The sequence below is a fragment of the Arvicanthis niloticus genome, chromosome 4, assembly GCF_011762505.2.
Source record: "Arvicanthis niloticus isolate mArvNil1 chromosome 4, mArvNil1.pat.X, whole genome shotgun sequence".
NCBI classification, from domain to species: domain Eukaryota; kingdom Metazoa; phylum Chordata; class Mammalia; order Rodentia; family Muridae; genus Arvicanthis; species Arvicanthis niloticus.
Window position 1 is genome coordinate 75,299,094 of NC_047661.1, and position 18,859 is coordinate 75,317,952.

At 42.0% G+C, this 18,859-nt stretch overlaps 1 protein-coding gene and 1 long non-coding RNA gene across 6 annotated transcripts in view; one reads left to right on the plus strand and one right to left on the minus strand.

Moving 5' to 3' along the window:
* LOC143442060 (uncharacterized) overlaps nt 1-5,501 on the plus strand; it is a 26,805-nt gene extending 21,304 nt beyond the window's left edge. For both annotated transcript variants that reach the window (XR_013109958.1, XR_013109959.1), the window contains exon 4: nt 4,202-5,501. This is a non-coding gene — a long non-coding RNA (uncharacterized LOC143442060). The remainder of the gene's footprint in view (nt 1-4,201) is intronic.
* Nucleotides 1-13,870, minus strand: part of Prpf3 (pre-mRNA processing factor 3) — a 24,845-nt gene extending 10,975 nt beyond the window's left edge. For 2 of the 4 annotated variants that reach the window (XR_013109956.1, XM_034500923.2), the window contains exons 1-8: nt 13,716-13,870; nt 11,085-11,276; nt 9,655-9,785; nt 7,002-7,148; nt 5,895-5,978; nt 5,501-5,721; nt 3,043-3,349; nt 2,325-2,491 (exon numbers count right to left, since the gene is read on the minus strand). Coding sequence is in view for 3 of the 4 variants with exons in the window: in XM_034500923.2 (XP_034356814.1) it covers nt 2,325-2,491; nt 3,043-3,349; nt 5,501-5,721; nt 5,895-5,978; nt 7,002-7,148; nt 9,655-9,785; nt 11,085-11,229 (1,202 nt within the window). In the remaining variant the exon portion in view is untranslated. Of the gene's footprint in view, nt 1-2,324; nt 2,492-3,042; nt 3,350-5,500; nt 5,722-5,894; nt 5,979-7,001; nt 7,149-7,785; nt 7,882-9,654; nt 9,787-11,084; nt 11,277-13,301; nt 13,503-13,715 lie in introns of those variants that run through there. The other 2 variants (XM_034500925.2, XM_076932933.1) reach the window with 2 other exon arrangements.
* Nucleotides 13,871-18,859: the final 4,989 nt, after the last annotated feature.

The window sequence follows — 18,859 nt, forward strand, 5'->3', positions numbered from 1 at the left end:
ATCTCTCCAGCCCCAAATGTATTTTCTGATTAGTAACAATGTGTCACCAAGAAACAGGCTGACAAATAAATAGTTTGAAAAGAAAAAAAGGTTATAACACAGGCTCCTAAAGCCATTATCAGAATGAAGACATAGATGCAAAGTTCTCTAAAAAAGCTCTTGACATGTGTATATTGTGCATATGTATGTACACTTGAGTGGAGGCCAGAGGCTGACACTGAGTGACTTGCCCAATTGTTCTCCACCTTATAGACTGGTCTGCTGGAGGGATCCTCCTATCTCTGTCCTGCCTAGTGCTGGGATTACAGGTCCACACCATTATATCATGCTTTGCATGCACACACCTGTTCTCTCTCTCCACACACACACAGGCTGCTTTGTGTTCGCTATGCATTTATGTATGTGTACCATGTGTGTGTCTGGTACTTGCAAAGGTCAGATGAGGGAGTTAGATCCCCTGGAACTGGAATTACAGGTGGTTGTAAGTCATCATATGGATGCTAGGTTAATTTAATCAAATGCTCTTAATTTCCAAGTTCCCATACCTGGCTTTTTAGCTACTGAATTCATACCCTAGACTGAACAGCAAGTAGTAGTTTACCAACTAAGCAAACTCAATTACACTATGCTAATAAAAGTTTATTATCATTATTTGACCAATAAATTAAGAACCTTTGTTCTACAGCCGGGCGGTGGTGGCGCACGCCTTTAATCCCAGCACTTGGGAGGCAGAGGCAGGCGGATTTCTGAGTTCGAGGCCAGCCTGGTCTACAGAGTGAGTTCCAGGAGAGCCAAGGCTATACAGAGAAACCCTGTCTCCAAAAACCAAACCAAACCAAACCCAAAAAAAAAAAAAAAAAAAAAAAAAAAAAAAAAAAAAAAAAAAACCTTTGTTCTAGAGATAGGGATATAATTCTGTAGTAAAGCACTTACTTAAATTGCATAAGGCTCTGAGTATTACTAGTATTACTGATACTTCAAAAAGATGCCTACTTCAAAAAGATGCCAGGAGTGGTGGTACACACCTTTAATCCTAGCACCCAGGAGATAGAGGCAAGTGGATGTCTTTGAGTTAAAGGACACTCTACATAGTAAGTTCCAAGCCAGCCACAGCTACATAGTGAGATTCTATATCAAATCTCTCCCTGGAAAACAAAAATAAAAAAACCTACAAAAAAAAAAACCTACAAAAAAAAGAACGAAAAGAAATCAGTTACTAAATAAAGTGAGAGGACTAGAGAGGTGGCTCAATGGCTAAGACACTTCTACTAGGCTGGACAGTGGTGTTGAACACCTTTAGTCCCAGGACTTGGAAGGCTAAAGCCAGCCTGGTCTACAGAGTGACAGCCAGGGCTACCCAGAAAAATCGTGTCTCAATAAGCAAAACAACAAAACCAAAATAAATAAATAAATAAATAAATAAATAAATAAATAAAACCAACAACTAACCAACCAACCAATCAAAACAAAACAATCCACTTCTGCTTTTCCAGAGGACATCTGGCACTCTTTTCTGCCCTCCTCAGGTACTAGGAAACATGTGATGCACACCCATACACATGCAGGCTATTCATGCACATACAATAAGAATTTTATAAAAAGCTGACTATAATGGCACACACCTGAAATTCCAGCATTCTTACAACAAAATAGGAACTGGAAAAAGTGAATGGGCGGCAAGATCCTATGTGTAACACACTGGAGCTAACAGGAGAGACACCCCACCCCCAACCCCCTGCATCTTCAACAATGCAGAAGGAAAAACTGACAAAAACTGTCTACTGACCTCTATATGTTGGCATACCTGTACACGTACAGGCGCACAGACGCGCGCGTACACACACACACACATGTGCACACACGCGCGTGCGCGCGCACACACATACCACTAAATTAAATTTAAAGGGGGGAAAAAACAAAATTTTTTCTTTTTTCTTAGTTCTGGAGATCAAGCCCAAATGCCTTCTACATGCTAGGCACATGGTCAACTAATGAACTAGGTCCCTAGACCTATAAACAAATCTTTATAAATATGTAAAATATACAGACTACATAGTAAAAAAAAAAAACCATAAAACTCATAAAGTATGTCAAGATAAAATAGGTCCTGGGTTCATCCCCCAGCACTGCAAAAATAAAGTGAATATATGTTTTTCAGACTCACTTTGTCTTATTTGTTTCTGATTTTGATACACTAACCCCAAAAGCTAAATATAACTCAAGATAGTTTGAAAATATATTTGTATAGTTATCTATTTCCTTTGCATTTAAAGTGTTATTTGATGTGTGTGCAGCACCTTTCTCTTGGTAACTAACAAACTCACAGGTCAAAGCCATTGGGGATGATGTAAGAGTCCCACCACTCAATCTCGGGAATGTCGCCTTCCTTTAGCTCCTTTTTAGGAGCAATGAGGGCAAGTCTAGTTGAAGTATGAATGCCTGTTTTCCTAGCAGCCTGTGAAATCTCTGCTTGCAGCTTCTCCAACTGAGCCTAAGAGCAAGAGCAAACAAGATAGAAAGGTAAGTTTCTATAGTAAAGGAGCAAAGGAAAATTGTAGAGTCACAAACTTAACAACAAATTTAACCCTTATTAAATTCTAATACCTAATGTAACAATTCACAACTTGTAAAGGATTTGAGAGAAACTGCCTTATTTTTTATTCAGCTTACTTACTCCCCTGACTCTTGTCTCTCCTTTCACTCATATTATGTGTTTGCAGTGGACATACATTAGTGGGATTCTACGAAAACCTCACTTAACTACAGTCAATCCAACTCTCCCAAGCACATAGATTTCCCGTAGTAAATTTTCATTCATTGAAAGAAGTCAAGAAATTGGCTTTGAACTGTTTTTCTCAACTGTGTGGGTCAATGGAACAATTTCTACACAAGCAGAAAGCAGTTAGAAAGAGAAATCTAGTAAACAACAAATATTCTAAGAATATAGATAGCACTTAAACCAGTTACTCATTGTTTTAAATTGTTTCCCAAAAACATGGACCTAAAAGTGTCTTTGTGTCAGCTTCTTAAATTCTAAATTACCTTTGTCCGTAATCGCTGAGCAATCTTCTCAAATTTGCCCTTGTCATGGAATTTAAAAGTGCGTCTTTGGCGCTGGGAAGGGGCAATTGAGACTCGGGGGTCAAAAAACGTATTAGATTCCATGTCTTCTGATGGCTTTTCTTTTAGTTGCTGCTTAAACTGTTCCCTCTTCACAGCCCGAATGTTTGCCTTCAGGGTGGGCATGCGATGTGTGAGCTCCACCTCCTTGCCTGTTGCATCTACAGTGCGGCCTTGCTCATCCAGGATCAGTGGGGTAGGCTTAGTCTGATCTTTTAACTCTACTTTCCTGAAAAAAACAAAACAAAACATCCCACAAAGAAATAAATCCTACATGGAACACCGAAGCAAGGAAAACCCAACAGAAAACAAAGGGCACCTCACTTATCAAAGACAACTGTAAATTAACCTTAGGGAAGGCAATCTCCTCAGTGCTTAGTAAAAATCTCGATTTAAAAAAAACAAAAAAACAACCAAAGTAGGGGGACTGAAGAGATGGCTGAGTTAGGAGCGCTGGCTACTCTAACAGAGGACCTGGGTTTGAGTTTCAGCTTCCACTGGGGCTTACAGCTATGTGTAACTTGAGTTCTAGAGAATCCTATGCCTCTTTCTGACCTCTGAGGACACCATTTACCCATAAGCTATACAGATATAACTGCGGGCAAAATACTCATACACATAAATAAATCTTGAAATGAAACAAAACAGAAAAAAAAAAAAACAATGTAAATTAGTTCTGTCTTTAGCTAAGAGTTAATATAAAACATCAAACCAGGCTAAGGATATATCTCACTCAGTGTTAGAGCATTTGTACAGTGCATTCAAGTTCATGGGCTCACACAAAAAAAATACATCAAACTGAGTATTTGGATATAGGCAGAACCAAATGAAACTAATTCCAAAATCATATAGAGAAAAATTTGGTTCCCCCACCCCCATCTTGGTTTTTTGAGATAAGATTTCTCCGTATAGCCCTGGCTTTCCTGGAGTTCACTATGTAGACTAGACCAACCTCAAACTCAGAGACTTCTCTGCCTCTGCCTCCTAAATACTGAAAGGATTGTGCCACCACCACCACCTGGCTATTCTCTAATCTTATTTTATTCCCAATTTTTTCTCTTTTTTCAAAATTTATTTTCAGGTCCTCCAGAACCGGACTTATAGATGGCTGTTAGCAAACTTGTGGATGCTGGGAACCAAACCTTGGTCTTCTGGAACAGCAGCAAGTGCTCTTAACTACTAAGCCACCTTGTCACCTCTACCCTCACCCCTGCCTTCTTTTGTTATTTCACGTGTACTGGCGTTTTGCCTACATGTATGTTTATATAAGTGCATTGGATCCTACAGAACTGGAGTTACAAACAACTGTGAGCCATCATGTGGATACTAAGAATTGAACCTAAATCCTTTGGAAGAGCAGCCAGTGGTTTAACCATTGAGCCATCTTTCAGGTCATTCCCCTCCACCCCACCCCTTCTGTGGTGGTTCAAGGGCTCTGAGAACCCAAGGCCTCCTGCATACTAGCCAGATGTTCTACTATTAGGATGCATAGAAAACAACTCTATCATCTGCTCCTAAGTTCTTGAATTAGTCTTGGGATGCCAGACCAATCAGGGTCTTGCTACGTAGTTCTGGTTGGCCTACAACTTGCTATGTAGACTAGTCTAGATTCTTATTTACCTCACTATCCTTGCTTCTTCCTCCTGAGTAACAGAGTTGCAGACATATGCCACCATGTGCCACCAGTCTAACATATGGTCTTGACCAATATTGTTTAATGGCTGAAGCTCTTAAGTAATAAACCCAGAAATCTGATTCCATTCTTACCTCCATTATTAAGTAGAAAATATTATTTTAGTTCTACCAGTTCTAAGTAGACAACAAACTCCAATAAAGCCAAAAATAAATGTAACTGAATTTAAATCATATACTTAAAAATATGAGGCCGGGCAGTGGTGGCGCATGCCTTTAATCCCAGCACTTGGGAGGCAGAGGCAGGCGGATTTCTGAGTTTGAGGCCAGCCTGGTCTACAGAGTGAGTTCCAGGATAGCCAGGGCTACACAGAGAAACCCTGTCTTGAAAAACCAAAAAAAAAAAAAAAAAAAGAAAGAAACTATAAGAAATTATTTAATGTTCTTTGAGAAAAAAACAGTAAAAGGCTGGAGAGATGACTCAGCAGTTAAAAGCACTGACTGCTCTTCCAAAGGTCCTGAGTTCAATTCCCAACAACCACATGGTGGCTCACAACCATCTAGAATGGGATATGATGCCCTCTTGTGGTTTGTCTGAAGACAAGGACAGTGTACTCACATAACTAAATAAATAAATCTTTTAAAAAAAGAAAAAAAAAAAAAGGTCAGTAACACTCAAGTAAATTACCTTTAACTAACTACTCCAGAAATTTTAGAAGTGATAGGGGATTGTGTGAAAGATACTCACGGTGGAGCTATGCCCATGGCATGGAGATTAGCTAGGCCCACCATGTTGGCATTGCCAATAAGCCCTGGCTTCAATGCCAGCTGGGCCTGGATTCGGGCTTGCAGCTCAGCAGCTTTCCTTGCTTTCTCAATGGCATCATTCATAAAGGTAGCAGCCTGGGAGGGCTGAATGGTGTTGCCGATTGGAAGTCGCTCTGGTTGGGAAGAAGAAGGTGTCTTTGGCTATAAGACAGAGATTAAAAGAAATCCGAGAGTGTGAGATAGATAGGCATACAGATACATACACACCATGGCAGATTATGGTGGACAACTGGAGCCCTTGCTGGACTCCCATGTGGATGAATGACAACAAACTGTGTGCTAACTCTTCTTTTCGGAGCCATCGGGCACAGTACCTGAGGTGCAGGGGGGCTGATGAAGCTCAGCTGTTTCTTCCTTTCCTCGATTTGTCGTGTTGCTGCCTCCATCATCTGTTTGATCTGTTCTCCAGAGGGAAAGGTGGAAAAGGTTAATTTCTCCCATAAATGGTCCTAAATGAAAAAGCATTCAGTTCTAGAGACCTAAAATTTTGTGAATGTCTCTATAATATATAATTTATACCATAGACAAGAAAATTTACTAAAGGTAAGCCTGTATCCTTAAGCACTAGAAATTTTCAATCTTTTCCCTCCAAGGATTGGTATATTAGGTAGTATATATTACTACTGTGACTGAGACTCGACAATATGAGGTTAGAACTGCGCTACACTTTCTGCCTGTATTTCTTTGGATAAGGCATTAATACCTTAACCTCTCACAAATCTAAAAGGAGGGAAAGCAGTGCATGCACACTCCCTAACAAACTACTATATTAAAGTGGGGCAGGGAGACTACAGAGATGGTTGAGAGCTAAAGCACCAACCACTCTTGTACAGGACCTGAGTTCAGGTCCCAGCATTCACATGGAGGCTCACAACCATTTCTAGGGTATCTGACACTTCCCTAACTCCCACAGGTTCTTGCATGCATATAAAAATTCATATTATGTTTAAAAATTATGGTTATCAGCCAGGCATGGAAGCACAGCACTTGGGAAGCAGTAGTAGGCAGATCTCTTGAGTCTGAGACCAGCCTGGTCTATACATAGTGAATTGAAGGCCAGCCATGGCTAAATTAAAAGACCTTGTCTTTAAAAATGTTAATGATCATGTTATCAGCCCCTATGTCCTAACAAAGAGCAAAAAGAAGCTCTAAGGATATAGTCAAGCTAAGTGCTATCATTTCATTTTTCCAACAATGATGAGGCAGACAATTTGGGCAAACGATGATGTAACACACTAGGTGCTCAATAAATACAATTTCAATAATCCTTAGTTGGGTTACTTCTGATCAAACCAAGGACTGCTAAAATATAAAGGAAAAAATAAACCTTCCCCAAACGGTTAACACACTCAAATCATGATCTCTGTGATCGTGGACCCATGTGCTTCAACTCACAAAATCCCTTTGTTTCTTTTAACTACCTGGAGCTTCGTTAGCATGCCAGGGCTTTCTGACGGAGGTCCAGGGATCACCTCTGGCTCTTCTTCTACCTCCTCAAAACGGGGTATTCGCCGCTTTTTTACCCCTGATGATTCCTTTGAGATCTCAGAGTCATCACCAAACACCTCCTAAAGGAACCAAAGATGAAAGAAGAATTGTATCCCTCCCTAGGGGAAAAAGGAAGAACCATCCCAACCCCTACCAGCATCCTGTGGTTTTCCCAGGGGAATATGACAGTCTTTCAAATAACTACTTGCAAGAAGCAGGGTCTTCTAGATACTCCACCAAGTGGACCATTTCACCCAACTTCATCATTGTCCTACCCCATTCAAGCAAATTTCATTCCCATGTTCTGATAAATGTTCCCATCTCAAGATCTTTGCCAGTGCTACTGCCTACGTTTGTAATGCTCTTCCTCCTTTCCCACAAATCCTGTCTAAAACTCACCTCCTCCAGGAAGTTCTCCTCATTATCTCATCCCACTCTGATCCAACTGTTCTTTCACATCCTCTCAGCACTTAGAGCTCGGCTCATATTAGATCACATTATACTGCTGACACTGCCAAGGGTTAGGTACTACTTTCTCCCAATTAAAATCTAAGTTCTTCCAGAAAAGAGACTTGTTCTTTTTTAGTATTCCCCAATAACATTTTCTTCTTATCATACAATGGGAACTCAAATATGTTGACTAATTTGCAAAATGAATTTAATAGGACCAAGAGTGGCCAACTGGAAGGGACAATGGGAAAAAGCAAATGTACACACCGGTGGTAGGCTTTGGGTGACATCCCCTCTTCACTAGGAGGGCTCGTGTTTTGCAAGGACATATCCTCAGCCAGGGGCGAGCGCTTCCTGGAACTCCTACAGTTCAAGAAAAAGGACTCTCCCATAATATATTGTGTGGAGTGGGGACTTGAATGGACCAAAAATGGGACCCATATCCCATGCTACCTAGATATCTCCCTCAAGAAACCATTTCTACTATCCCACCCAATGTAGTTAATTCATTCACAGCATGAGCTTGGCATTTACAGAAGCATGTACTATTGTAACATAATCTTCACTGTGTTGATCTGTACAGCATGTGGTCTAATCATCTCCTCTTAAGTTTAACACAGTCTGAAATTCTATAATCAGCTGTAAATTTATACAAAGCTGCTACTCATATTTTGTAACCTGTGACTGATTTATTGCAACTCCTCACTCCTAAATAGCAGACTGACTTAAGTCAAGAACTAAGTCTCCCTTCTCTGATCACTCTATAATGTTCAAAAAGCAAAATGGATAGGATTTCTATTTTTCTTGGTCATAAAGCACGGCTACAGACCCCAAGCAGACACTGCTTACTTTGTGTGTATCTCAGGAAAAGCAACTGATATGCAAGGTATCAAAAGCACTTTAGAGCTGGGTATGATGATGGTACATGCTTAGAATCTCAGCATTCAGGAGGCTGGGCCAGGAGAACCTCTGAGCTTGAGGACAACCTGGGCTTGGTAGCAAGATCTGGTCTCAAAAACCCAAAACAAGAGCTGGAGAGATGATTTAGAGGTTAAGAGTGAGCACTGTCTTCCAGGGACAAAAGTTCGATCCCAGCAACTATGTAGTGGCTCACAACTACTTATAACTCAAACCCCAGGGGATCTGACACCCTCTTCTGATCTATGTGTGCACCTGTGTGCATACATATAAATATACATAAATAAAAACTTAAAAGGGAGTCTTTAAGAAAGATCCATAAGCAAAAGAAAACTTACTGAAGACAAGACAGCCTTATCATGGTGGTACACACATGTAATCCTAGCACTCGGGCACATCATAGCTCTAGGACAGCCTGAGCTAGCTAGATAGTGAGATCCTATCTCAGAATAAACCAACCAAAAATCTAACAGAGTCAAAGGGAAGTGAGATAAAGAAACTGGCTACATTAGGGAACTGAGGTAAGAGAGACCAGCCACTGACACTGCTCATGCTAAAAGGCCACGACTACATAGCAACCACAGAATTTGCACTTAGTAGAAAAGGGAGTACTTCTGACTCTTTTACTTGGCCCACTCATAGAGACAGTGACCCTCAGTAGGGTGCAGAACAATGTGGACTATATGGTAGATGTTTTTAGGCATTTTATCTACATGTATATTAAATAAAAATCTATGAATGAGGAAGAATGAGGTCTACAGTCAGGAAGCAGTAGAGACATTCTGAAGCACATCTAGGCTTCAAACAGTCCAAGATTCTTGGATCCATCAATTTATAGGAGTAAGGAGGGAATGGTGAAAATAAAACCATGTGTGAAAAAAGGACAAAGCTATCAATTACTTCTTTGAACTACTTCAAATGAACTTTGCTCATAGACCATGATAATAAAAACCCTACCCCTCTACTTTAATGTTTAAGGATCCTTCCAGAACATCGGGTATTCTATTTTGTTGTTTCTACCTCTATTTATTTGTTGCAGTCCTGGTCTGAGCCCAGGGCCTCATGCATGTCGGGCAAGCACTCTATTAATGAGCTCTATCCCCAGCCCCAACACTAGGTGTGCCAATAGTAGATGGCAAGTGTGAGCCAGGTAAGCGCAGCACACTTCTCAGTGTTCCAAACACTCCTGAGCTTATTAGGTAACAAACCATGACCTACCTTTAACTCTCGTTTTCTACTTCTGTCACTGCTAGACTTGGAATGTCTTGAGCTTCGGCCTTCCTCCACAGCTTCAAACAGCTTATCCACAAATCGGAGAGTGGAATCATCAAGAAAAGGTTTCAGGTGATCTGACAGGAAACAGAGGTCACAGATTAAAAAGGTACAATACCAGACATGTAATAAACAGCAGACTAAAAAAAAGAGGGGAAAGTTTTTAATTTTTTTTTTTTTTTTTTTTTTTTCCCCCCCCCTTTTGGTTTTTTGAGACAGGGTTTCTCTGTGTAGCCCTGGCTGTCCTGGAACTCACTCTGTAGAGCAGGCTGGCCTCAAAGTCAGAAATCTGCCTGCTTCTGCCTCCCAAGTGCTGGGATTGTCACTTTTCTTTTGATGCTTAAATTGAACATCAAAGTTTAAAATGAGGGCTAGGAATGTAGCTCTGTAAAAAATAATTTGCTAGGCAGGTACAAGGGCCTGGGTACAATCCTTAGCACCCTAAAACCAGTTTAAGATAAAATATCACCTTAACTTACACAACAAATTATGGAAGACTATCCATAACAAAATCTACCTCCTTGCGCCTTTCATGTATCTTATACTTTCGTATTTTGAGATGCTAATCAGAATCAGTCTTTGATTGAAGTATATTTCCTAAACAAATTTGACTTAGGTGACTTGGTATGGTGACCAAAGATTATAATTCATAGTGTACCACAAATAATAAAAGAGAGAGAAATTGGTTATTTAAGCTCTTCCCATTGTAACAGAAGAAAAACTAAGGATAGAGGTGTGGCTCAGTTAGCAGAGTGCTTGCCTAGGTCCTGGTTTCCTCCATCTCCAATCAGTGTAAGTCAGGTGTGGTGCATGCTTGTGATCCCAGAATTCAGGATGTAGGGTGGCAGTTCTCAACCTTCCTGATGACTCCACTCTTTAATACAGTTCTTCATGTTGTAGTGACCCCCAACCATAAAATTATTTTATAACTGTAATTTTGCTAACAATATGAACCGTAATGTAAGACAGCTGACATGCATGATATCTGACAGTCGACCCCTGGTCAAAACCCACAGGTCGAGAGTTGCTGATGTAGAGGAAGTAGACTAAATTTTAGGCCATCCTCAGCTAGTGAGTTGGAAGCCAGGCTGGGCTCCATGAGACCCTGTCTTTTAAATAAAAAAGGAGGTGGGGGGAGTGGTGCACACTTTTAATCCCAGCACTTAGGAGGCAGAAGCAGGTGGATCTCTATGAGTTCTAGGCCAGACACAGAAAACCTTGACTCAACAAAACAAAACAAAACAACAACAACAAAAGGAGAAGGGGCTAGCCCCACCTTTCCTTTGATGCTCCAAATAGGGACAACCTGGGGAAGTTCAAATCAGTGTTTGGAATCAATATACATGTTACGTCAGAAGAGTCAGAGAGGTACACACCAGCCGCCTTCTTTTTGTCCATGCCCTTCCCCACACAGTTCAACGCTGCTGTGACCACCGTGGGCTCTGAGAAGCCCAGCACTCTCTTCACTGTCTTCTCTATCCATGGTTTCAGCTCGTCCAGCTCCCGCTTAGACAGTGACATTTTGGAGAAGCGAAGAGTGGGAGCTCAAATGGAACAAAATACTATACCTGAAAGAAACCAAGCAGTAGTCAGAGGAAGGAAAACACAACAGTCCAGATAATAGCACAACAGGAGCACTTTCCCCATTCCTATTTTCAAAGCCTAGGCATGTCCTCCACTTCATACAAAGGGGAGTACTGTCCCTAAAACCAAGGAAGGAAGGAAGGAAGGAAGGGGTCCCATTAGCTTTCTTGATTTTTGAGATTCGGTCTTACAGTGTAGCTCATACAGAACTCAACACTTGACAATTCTCCTGTCTCCATTTGCCCAGTAAGGAATTCTGGGAGCATCCCACCATGCCCCACTCATTTGATGGTTTTTCTTTTAAGCTTTATTATGTATGTAAGATTTTTATGTATGTAACTACACTGTTGCTTTCTTCAGACATATCAGAAGAGGGCATTGGATCCCATTACAGATGGTTGTGAGCCACCATGTGGTTGCTGGGAATTGAACTCAGGACCTCTGGAAGTGCAGTAGGTGCTCCTACCTGCTGAGCCATCTCACCAGCCCCTCATCTGATGTTTTAATTCTAACTCAGCATCAGTCATCAATGCTACCTAAAGAATAAACAAGCCGGGCAGTGGTGGTGCACGCCTTTAATCCCAGTACTTGGGAGGCAGAGGCAGGCGGATTTCTGAGTTCGAGGTCGCCTGGTCTACAGAGTGAGTTCCAGGACAGCCAAAGATACACAGAGAAACCCTGTCTCAAAAAACAAACAAACAAACAAACAAACTAGGAATAACCTAATCCGAAGAATGGGTTCTAACTTCTGATTCTGTCATACAAAGAATAGGCAAACAGAGCATCTGAAGAGTCAATCTAGAAGTCAATCGTACTTACTTCTACTCTGGAAGGCATTCTCTAACCCAACTTTCATCTAAAAACTTTTCTAATAGATACAAGTAAGAGGGTTTATTCAAGTCAGTCCTCCTGTATTAAATCTCATAATCCTTAAGAACATTGTCACATTTCTCTGTAGTTTTATTCATGGTGGTGAGCATTCTACACAACAGAATGATTTTTTATTACTTAATGCGAGTTGGTGAAAAATTTCAACACTATTCATGCTTACATTTAGGTAATCTTAAATCTCAAACATCTTCACCAGCATAAAGATAACTTAGTTTCTGATTTTCTTCCTAATTGGCTGTATGTCAATCAATTGACTGCACTGACCTCAACTTCCCAGCTGACCTCCTCTTAGTACTGCCATGATCTGGGAATTACTTTCAAGATGTTTAAAGACATCTAAAAGATGCAACCTCAGAATGATCATACAAGCCTGTGAACCCAGCACAAGGGGAATCAGAAGTTCAAGTCCAGCCTTGGCTACAGAGTTCAACATCACCGGTGGCTACAAGAGACATTGTCATGAAACAAAAAAGATGCAGTCTAATTAGCTCCTACATTCTTGACAGATTTATCTCTCATAAGATCTGTCAACACAGAGTATTTAATACATCTGAATGAAGCTGGAAGGTTTCTCAGTGACAAGTTTTATGAATAATCCTGGGATAGGTTTTTGGGGCCATCATGAGATAGCAGTATATGCCTATCAAAAAGAAAGCAAACACAGGCACTAAAAGGGGAGAAGAAAGCCTACTGAAGAGAGAATATAGTAAGCACCACCATTTATAAGCCCTTAGGCAAGCAAGTTAATTCCCCAGAGTCTCAGGATACTCATCGTAGAAAATGGGAACATCTGACATAACACTCCACTCAATAAATAGTTAAGATACTATTACATGTCAAGCAGAGTACTTACTGCATGTAAGAACACATATATACAGCAGCGAACAAAACAGCCAAGAGTCCTCGAGTTAATGGGACTTACAACCCACCACAACTGAGTAATAGGCTAGAAAGTTTAAGCAATTTTCAAAACCCAAAGTAAAAGGTGAAGCCTGTTAGCAGATTGGATGTGAACCGAAGCAATAGACTAACAAATGGATGTCTTCAAATTCGACCCCAATTTGCAAACGAAACAGTCAATGGAGAAGAAAGTTTCAGTCACTAGAGTTGTCACTAACCAAATGTTCAACTATAACAGCGAGGAGGCGTGCGCGTCGGTGGGGGGCTGGGGTGGAGGGAAAGGGGAGGACGGCAGAACGCTGTCTTCTGAATGAGCAGGTAGCAGAATCCCATCTTCCGAAGGAATTCCTTACTTTTCTAAGCTACAAGCCCCTGGAACCCCCATGCTCCCGTCTTTGCTATCGTTCCAACTGGCCCCCGCCCGACCGAGTCCGACCTAACTCCTCACCTCAGAGCAGGTCTGCCCACCCTGCTCCTTCCCGCCCCCGCCCTTTTCCTTCAGCAAGCCCATTCTGACTCCTTCCACCAACAGAACCAGCGGTTCCTCTCAGCCTGCTTCCCGCCGAGCACTCCCGCCCTGTCCAGCCGCTCGAACCGAAGACTATCCTCTCGGGCGCGGGGCCACTACTCACCTCACAAACTTCAGCCCCTGAGACGGAGCCCGAACGTTACACCGGAACCGGAAACCTCCCGGTTGCCCTACGGCCCGCCGTCGCTACCGCCAGAGCCACCGCCACGCTGCGGTCCCTACAGCACGTGACGAGGGAAGGCGGGACCTTAGCCGCGCAGCCGCAGTAACAACGTGCCGGCGGCGGTGCGCACGCGCGGCGGGATCCTAAAGCTTAGTCCACTGATTGACCCCGGAGCAATGCCAACGTTAGTCCAGTCATTATTACCCGGAGCAGAAATCGGTTGGCAGCACATTTCCTCTGGTCTAGAGTTAGTGCGCTGAGATTATTTCTAGAGCTAAAAGCAAGGACGTCCATATTCGTACTCAAAGTGTCTTTTCTATTAAAAAAAAAAGTGTGATTCCCTAGCAATAGCCATCCCCTCTTAACTTTGTCTCCCTAATTTAAAAGCGATACCAGAGACTATCAATAAAAAAGAACACAGACGCAGAGCTATCCCTTGGCTTTCCATTTGCCAATGAAACACCAAGACCTGCCTCACTTCCTAACCTGTGGAGATTACACTTAGTATTTCGATTGCTTACTCAGCCTCAGAAACCAGAGCACTTTCTTGCTTGTTGCTTTCCGCCTTGCGTGGCTCTGTACTAAGAAATCTACAAGATTCATGTTTGTGCTCAAATTAGCCCCAGAGAAACCGTTCTGGCCACTCTATTTAATTTTGATACTTGACGATCTTGATTCCCATTTTCCTTTTTTTTCTTACTGTACTTATAGTATCATCTACCAAATTCATATAAGTTAACTTAGGCTCAGAGCTTGTAGTTTTACAGTAACACTCACACAATTAAGTACTTAATAAATACTTGTCTTTCGTGGCAAGTTCCCCACTATACCTCCCCCAAATAAAATGTAATTTTTTTTTTAAAGAATGGCGCGGGCAGTGGTGACACACGCCTTTAATCCCAGCACTTGAAAGGCAGAGGCAGGCGGATTTCTGAGTTGGAGGCCAGCCTGGTCTACAAAGTGAGTTCCAGGACAGCCAGGGCTATACAGAAACCCTGTCTCGAAAAAACAAAAAACAAAACAAAAACCAAAAAGAATGGCAATTTCTCTGGAAAAGGTCGGGGGGAGTGGATAGAGGTTAGATAAGGGGCATCAAATACAGTTAGGCAAGAGGAAGTATTTCTGGTGTTCTACAGCATATGCCACCATGCCCAACTTTATTTTTGTGCTCATGAATATTCATTTTCCTGACGGTATTATTTGTTTCGTTTGAGACAGGGTCTCACGTAGCCCAGGCTCGCCTCAAACTCACTATGCAGATGACCTTGAACTCCTGATATTCTCACGTCCATTTCTTAAATGCTGAGATTACAGGCCGGAACCACCAAACCAAGCTCTCAGGCTGTCCCTTCTAGTTTGAACAGTTGTGGCAGTCTTTTCAACACTCCAGTGAGGGCCTGCTGTGTAGGTAGAAGTGTCTTACAATGGCCCGGTTTGATTCCAGGATCCCCTAAGGTGGCAGGAGAAAATTGACTCCTCGGAGTTTTTTTTTGTTTTGTTTTTTTTGTTTTTGTTTTTGTTTGTTTGTTTGTTTGTTTTTTTTAGGACTCCACATGTACACAAAAACTAATTTAAAAAAAAAAAATTTAAAGCAGACCTTGGGATCCAGCTCAGTAGAACAGTCCTTGCCTAGCATGCTTCAGACCGTGTGTCTGAAGTCAGTACTACAATGACATCAACCATCTGATGTACACGAGTTTATTCTGTACTCTTCCACCCATTCACATCTGTCCCTATCAGAACATCTATATCTCATTTGCTCTTCGTGTTACCCCTTTGAAGAAAAGATTCCTATTTTCCCCTCTCTTCTATTGGAGATGGTGTTTTCTCCAGATAGTCTTTGAATTCCTGGACTCAGGTAATCTTCATTCTTTAGCTTGAGTAGTTAGGACTGTGTGTGTGTGTGTGTGTGTGTGTAAGCCATCATGAATAGTTAGGACTAAATGTGTGTGTAGTGTATTTGTGTGTCTGTGCCACCATGCCTGATTCTTTTTGTCACTTCCTAATTAAACAATTCAGAAAAAAATTAGAGGAATCACAACCAGTGGGAGACTAACACTTATTTTATTTTTATTTATTTATTTATTTATTTATTTATTTATTTATTTATTATGAGTACGCTGTAGCTGTCTTCAGACACACCAGAAGAGGGCATCAGATCTCATTACAGATGGTTGTGAGCCACCATGTGGTTGCTGGGATTTGAACTCAGGACCTCTGGAAGTGCAGTCAGTGCTCTTAACCACTGAGCCATCTCTCCAGCCCCTAACACTTATTTTAAATTCACCTGATTAAATACTGAAAATAAAATCGGTTCCTCTAAAAACATTTCCCATAGAAAACTGAATCCAGATTGTTAGAAAGCACTGAAAACTGCAGGGCATGTCAGCTTTTAATCCTAGCAAAGGATGCCTGTTTTAACTGCAAATCTGGGGTACATTAATCAGAACACACTTAAGGGGCAGGGAATCAATTTTATTCTTGAGAAATTTCCAGCACTTTTTTTTTTGTTTTGTTTTGTTTTTTTGAGACAGGGTTTCTCTGTGTAGCCCTGGCTGTCCTGGAACTAACTCTGTAGACCAGGCTTGCCTTGAACTCAGAAATCTGCCTGCCTCTGCCTCCCGAGTGCTGGGATTCAAGGCGTGCGCCACCACCGCCCGGCTATTTCCAGCACTATTATCAAGGACCTTTTTTGTCAGGAGATTATTGTGAAAACTGAGATTGAAAAATCTCCGAGAACAGGTGTTATTTGTCTAAAAACTGTACTGAAGACAGCAGCCTCCAATGCTGAGCTCTTGAGCCATAGGGCACCACAAAAACCTCTTTGGCTTCATTCACATGCAGGTCTGGGTGAACACCTGCACAGGTGTTAAGACAAAAATGTGACCCCAAACAACAAGCAGCTTTCTTGGGGTTGTGCTGGATTTAAAGAAAAAAAAAAAAAAAAAAGGAAATTGTCTGCAAGAAACCCAACCCACTATGACCAGTGTTCTCAAATGAAGTTACTCCATCAAAAAAGTGGACCTCAATGGACCAGGAGCATTTCCTGCTGTCCCGAGAATTCCAGGATGCTGATACTAGGTGCTGCAGACAGGAAACTGTGAGCTGTGTGACATATTCATGCTCCCCCAGCTTGTCACTCAAAAGGCAGGCTTTATTGGGTTCTGTCATGCTACCCTAGCAGGGAAAGTGGTTTTTAGTTTGTACTTTTCAAATGATTGAACCTAGCTTTTGTTTGGGCATGGTGCCCATGTCTTCAGTAAGGGCTGGGATCTACTACACAGGAGGCAGAGGCAGAAATATTACTCGACTCCGGGAGTCTAGGCCAGCCTGAGTAATACAACAAAAATCTCCCTCTTAAAGTCAGTCAATTAACTTTTATATTACAAAAAACCCACAGATAAACAAAACTCTCATGCTATTGGGAAATTCTAATTTCCATCTTATTAGAAAACAACTGCACTTCCTAATGAGTCTACCACCAAGAAGATATCTTCTAGTTTCTGTTGGGGCTGTTAGGATGGCTCAGTGGGTAAAGGTGCTTGCCACCAATTCTGGCAGCCGGAGTCTGATCCTCAGGACTCACAAGGTGGAATGAGAGAACCGATTCCCAAAGGCTGTCCTTGGACGTCCTCGGGTGACTGTGGCATGTGTGTAGACATGCAGATTACATAAATAAATTTAATTTGTAAAAGTTAGTTTGGGGCTGGTAGTGGTGGTGCATGTCTTCAATTCCAGCATTTAGAGACAGAGGCAGGCAAATCTCTGAATTCAAGGCCAGCCTGGTCTACAGAGTGAGTTCCAAGACAGCCAGGGCCACACAGAAACCCTGTCTTGAAAAAACAAAACAAAAACTCTTAGAAGAAAACAGGGTTTGTCCTCATGACACTGTATTTGGCCATGGATTCTTAGATGTGACACTAAAAACAAGGGCAAAAAAGCAAACTGGACATGGAAAACCTGCCATTTGTCTGGGCATGGTGGCAGTTGACAGTAATCTTAGTCCTTGGGAGGCAGAGACAGGAGGATGGCCAGTTGCAAGCCAACCAAAGTCCTGTCACAGCAAACATCAAAGGAGCCTATCACCAGAATAAAAAGAGGACCCACAGAGTGGGAGGCAACGTCTACAAGTCAGGTACCCAAAGAAAGACTTTGCCAACTTGGCAGCAATAAGGACCCCAGCCTAAGGACTTAAATGTGTCTTCAATGGCGGAACGGTAAATAAACTCGCAAGAGGGCTCAAAGGCATTAGCCATTAGAAAAGGAACAAGCCTGTAACCTCGACTGGAGAGGATAAGGCAGGTAGACTGCAAGTTCAAGGCCAGCCTGAGTTAAGTCCCTAAATCAAAAATGAATAAAAATAAAAGTGAAGGCTAGAAATCAGTGTGTTGCACCAGAAGGGGGCGCTGTTTATCCACTAGCCCTAAGTTCTGTCCCTTAACTCCATGCTCAGAGGATAGGATAGCATCCTGAGATGGGTGGCTAGCCTTCCTGCCTCTTCTGAGTCTTCTGCAGATCCTGGTGCCAGCTCCCCAAATACTGGAGGTGCTGCTGCACAGAAACCAAGAAAGGAGGAAGCAGACGGCAGCAGAGAAAGAACAGCAGGCTTCCTCACTGGGTTCACAATGCTTGCTAAGGGAAGGTGCCAACACTGGGCATCTTCAACTAGAAGCTGAGTACATACAGGACAAAGGTTCAGCTTCAGCTGAACCTCAAGTAATTACAATTATGCACAGGCCTATTAACAGCTTGTTGGACTAGACCTAAAGCAGGGGCCCTGACATGGACGGCACTGCTGCTGTGCTGATGGTCTAAGTCTCACTGAGCCCTGAGCCCGTCTTTCCTCTATGCACACCCGTTTCCTCTTTCTTATGATTCATTTACTGCTTTATCATCCATCCAGAGCACTTGTGTTCTGCCCTCCTGCCCCAGCTTCATGAAGATTCAAGGAAACAGGAATTAACATCGTAAGGTCTGTTCTGGGATTCTTTTGGAGCCTAGTTCAGTAGTTAGGTATTTTAGGAGAATATATTAAAAACACATACATACTTTAATCAAAGGGTAGAGAAAAGCAGTTCAGTAAA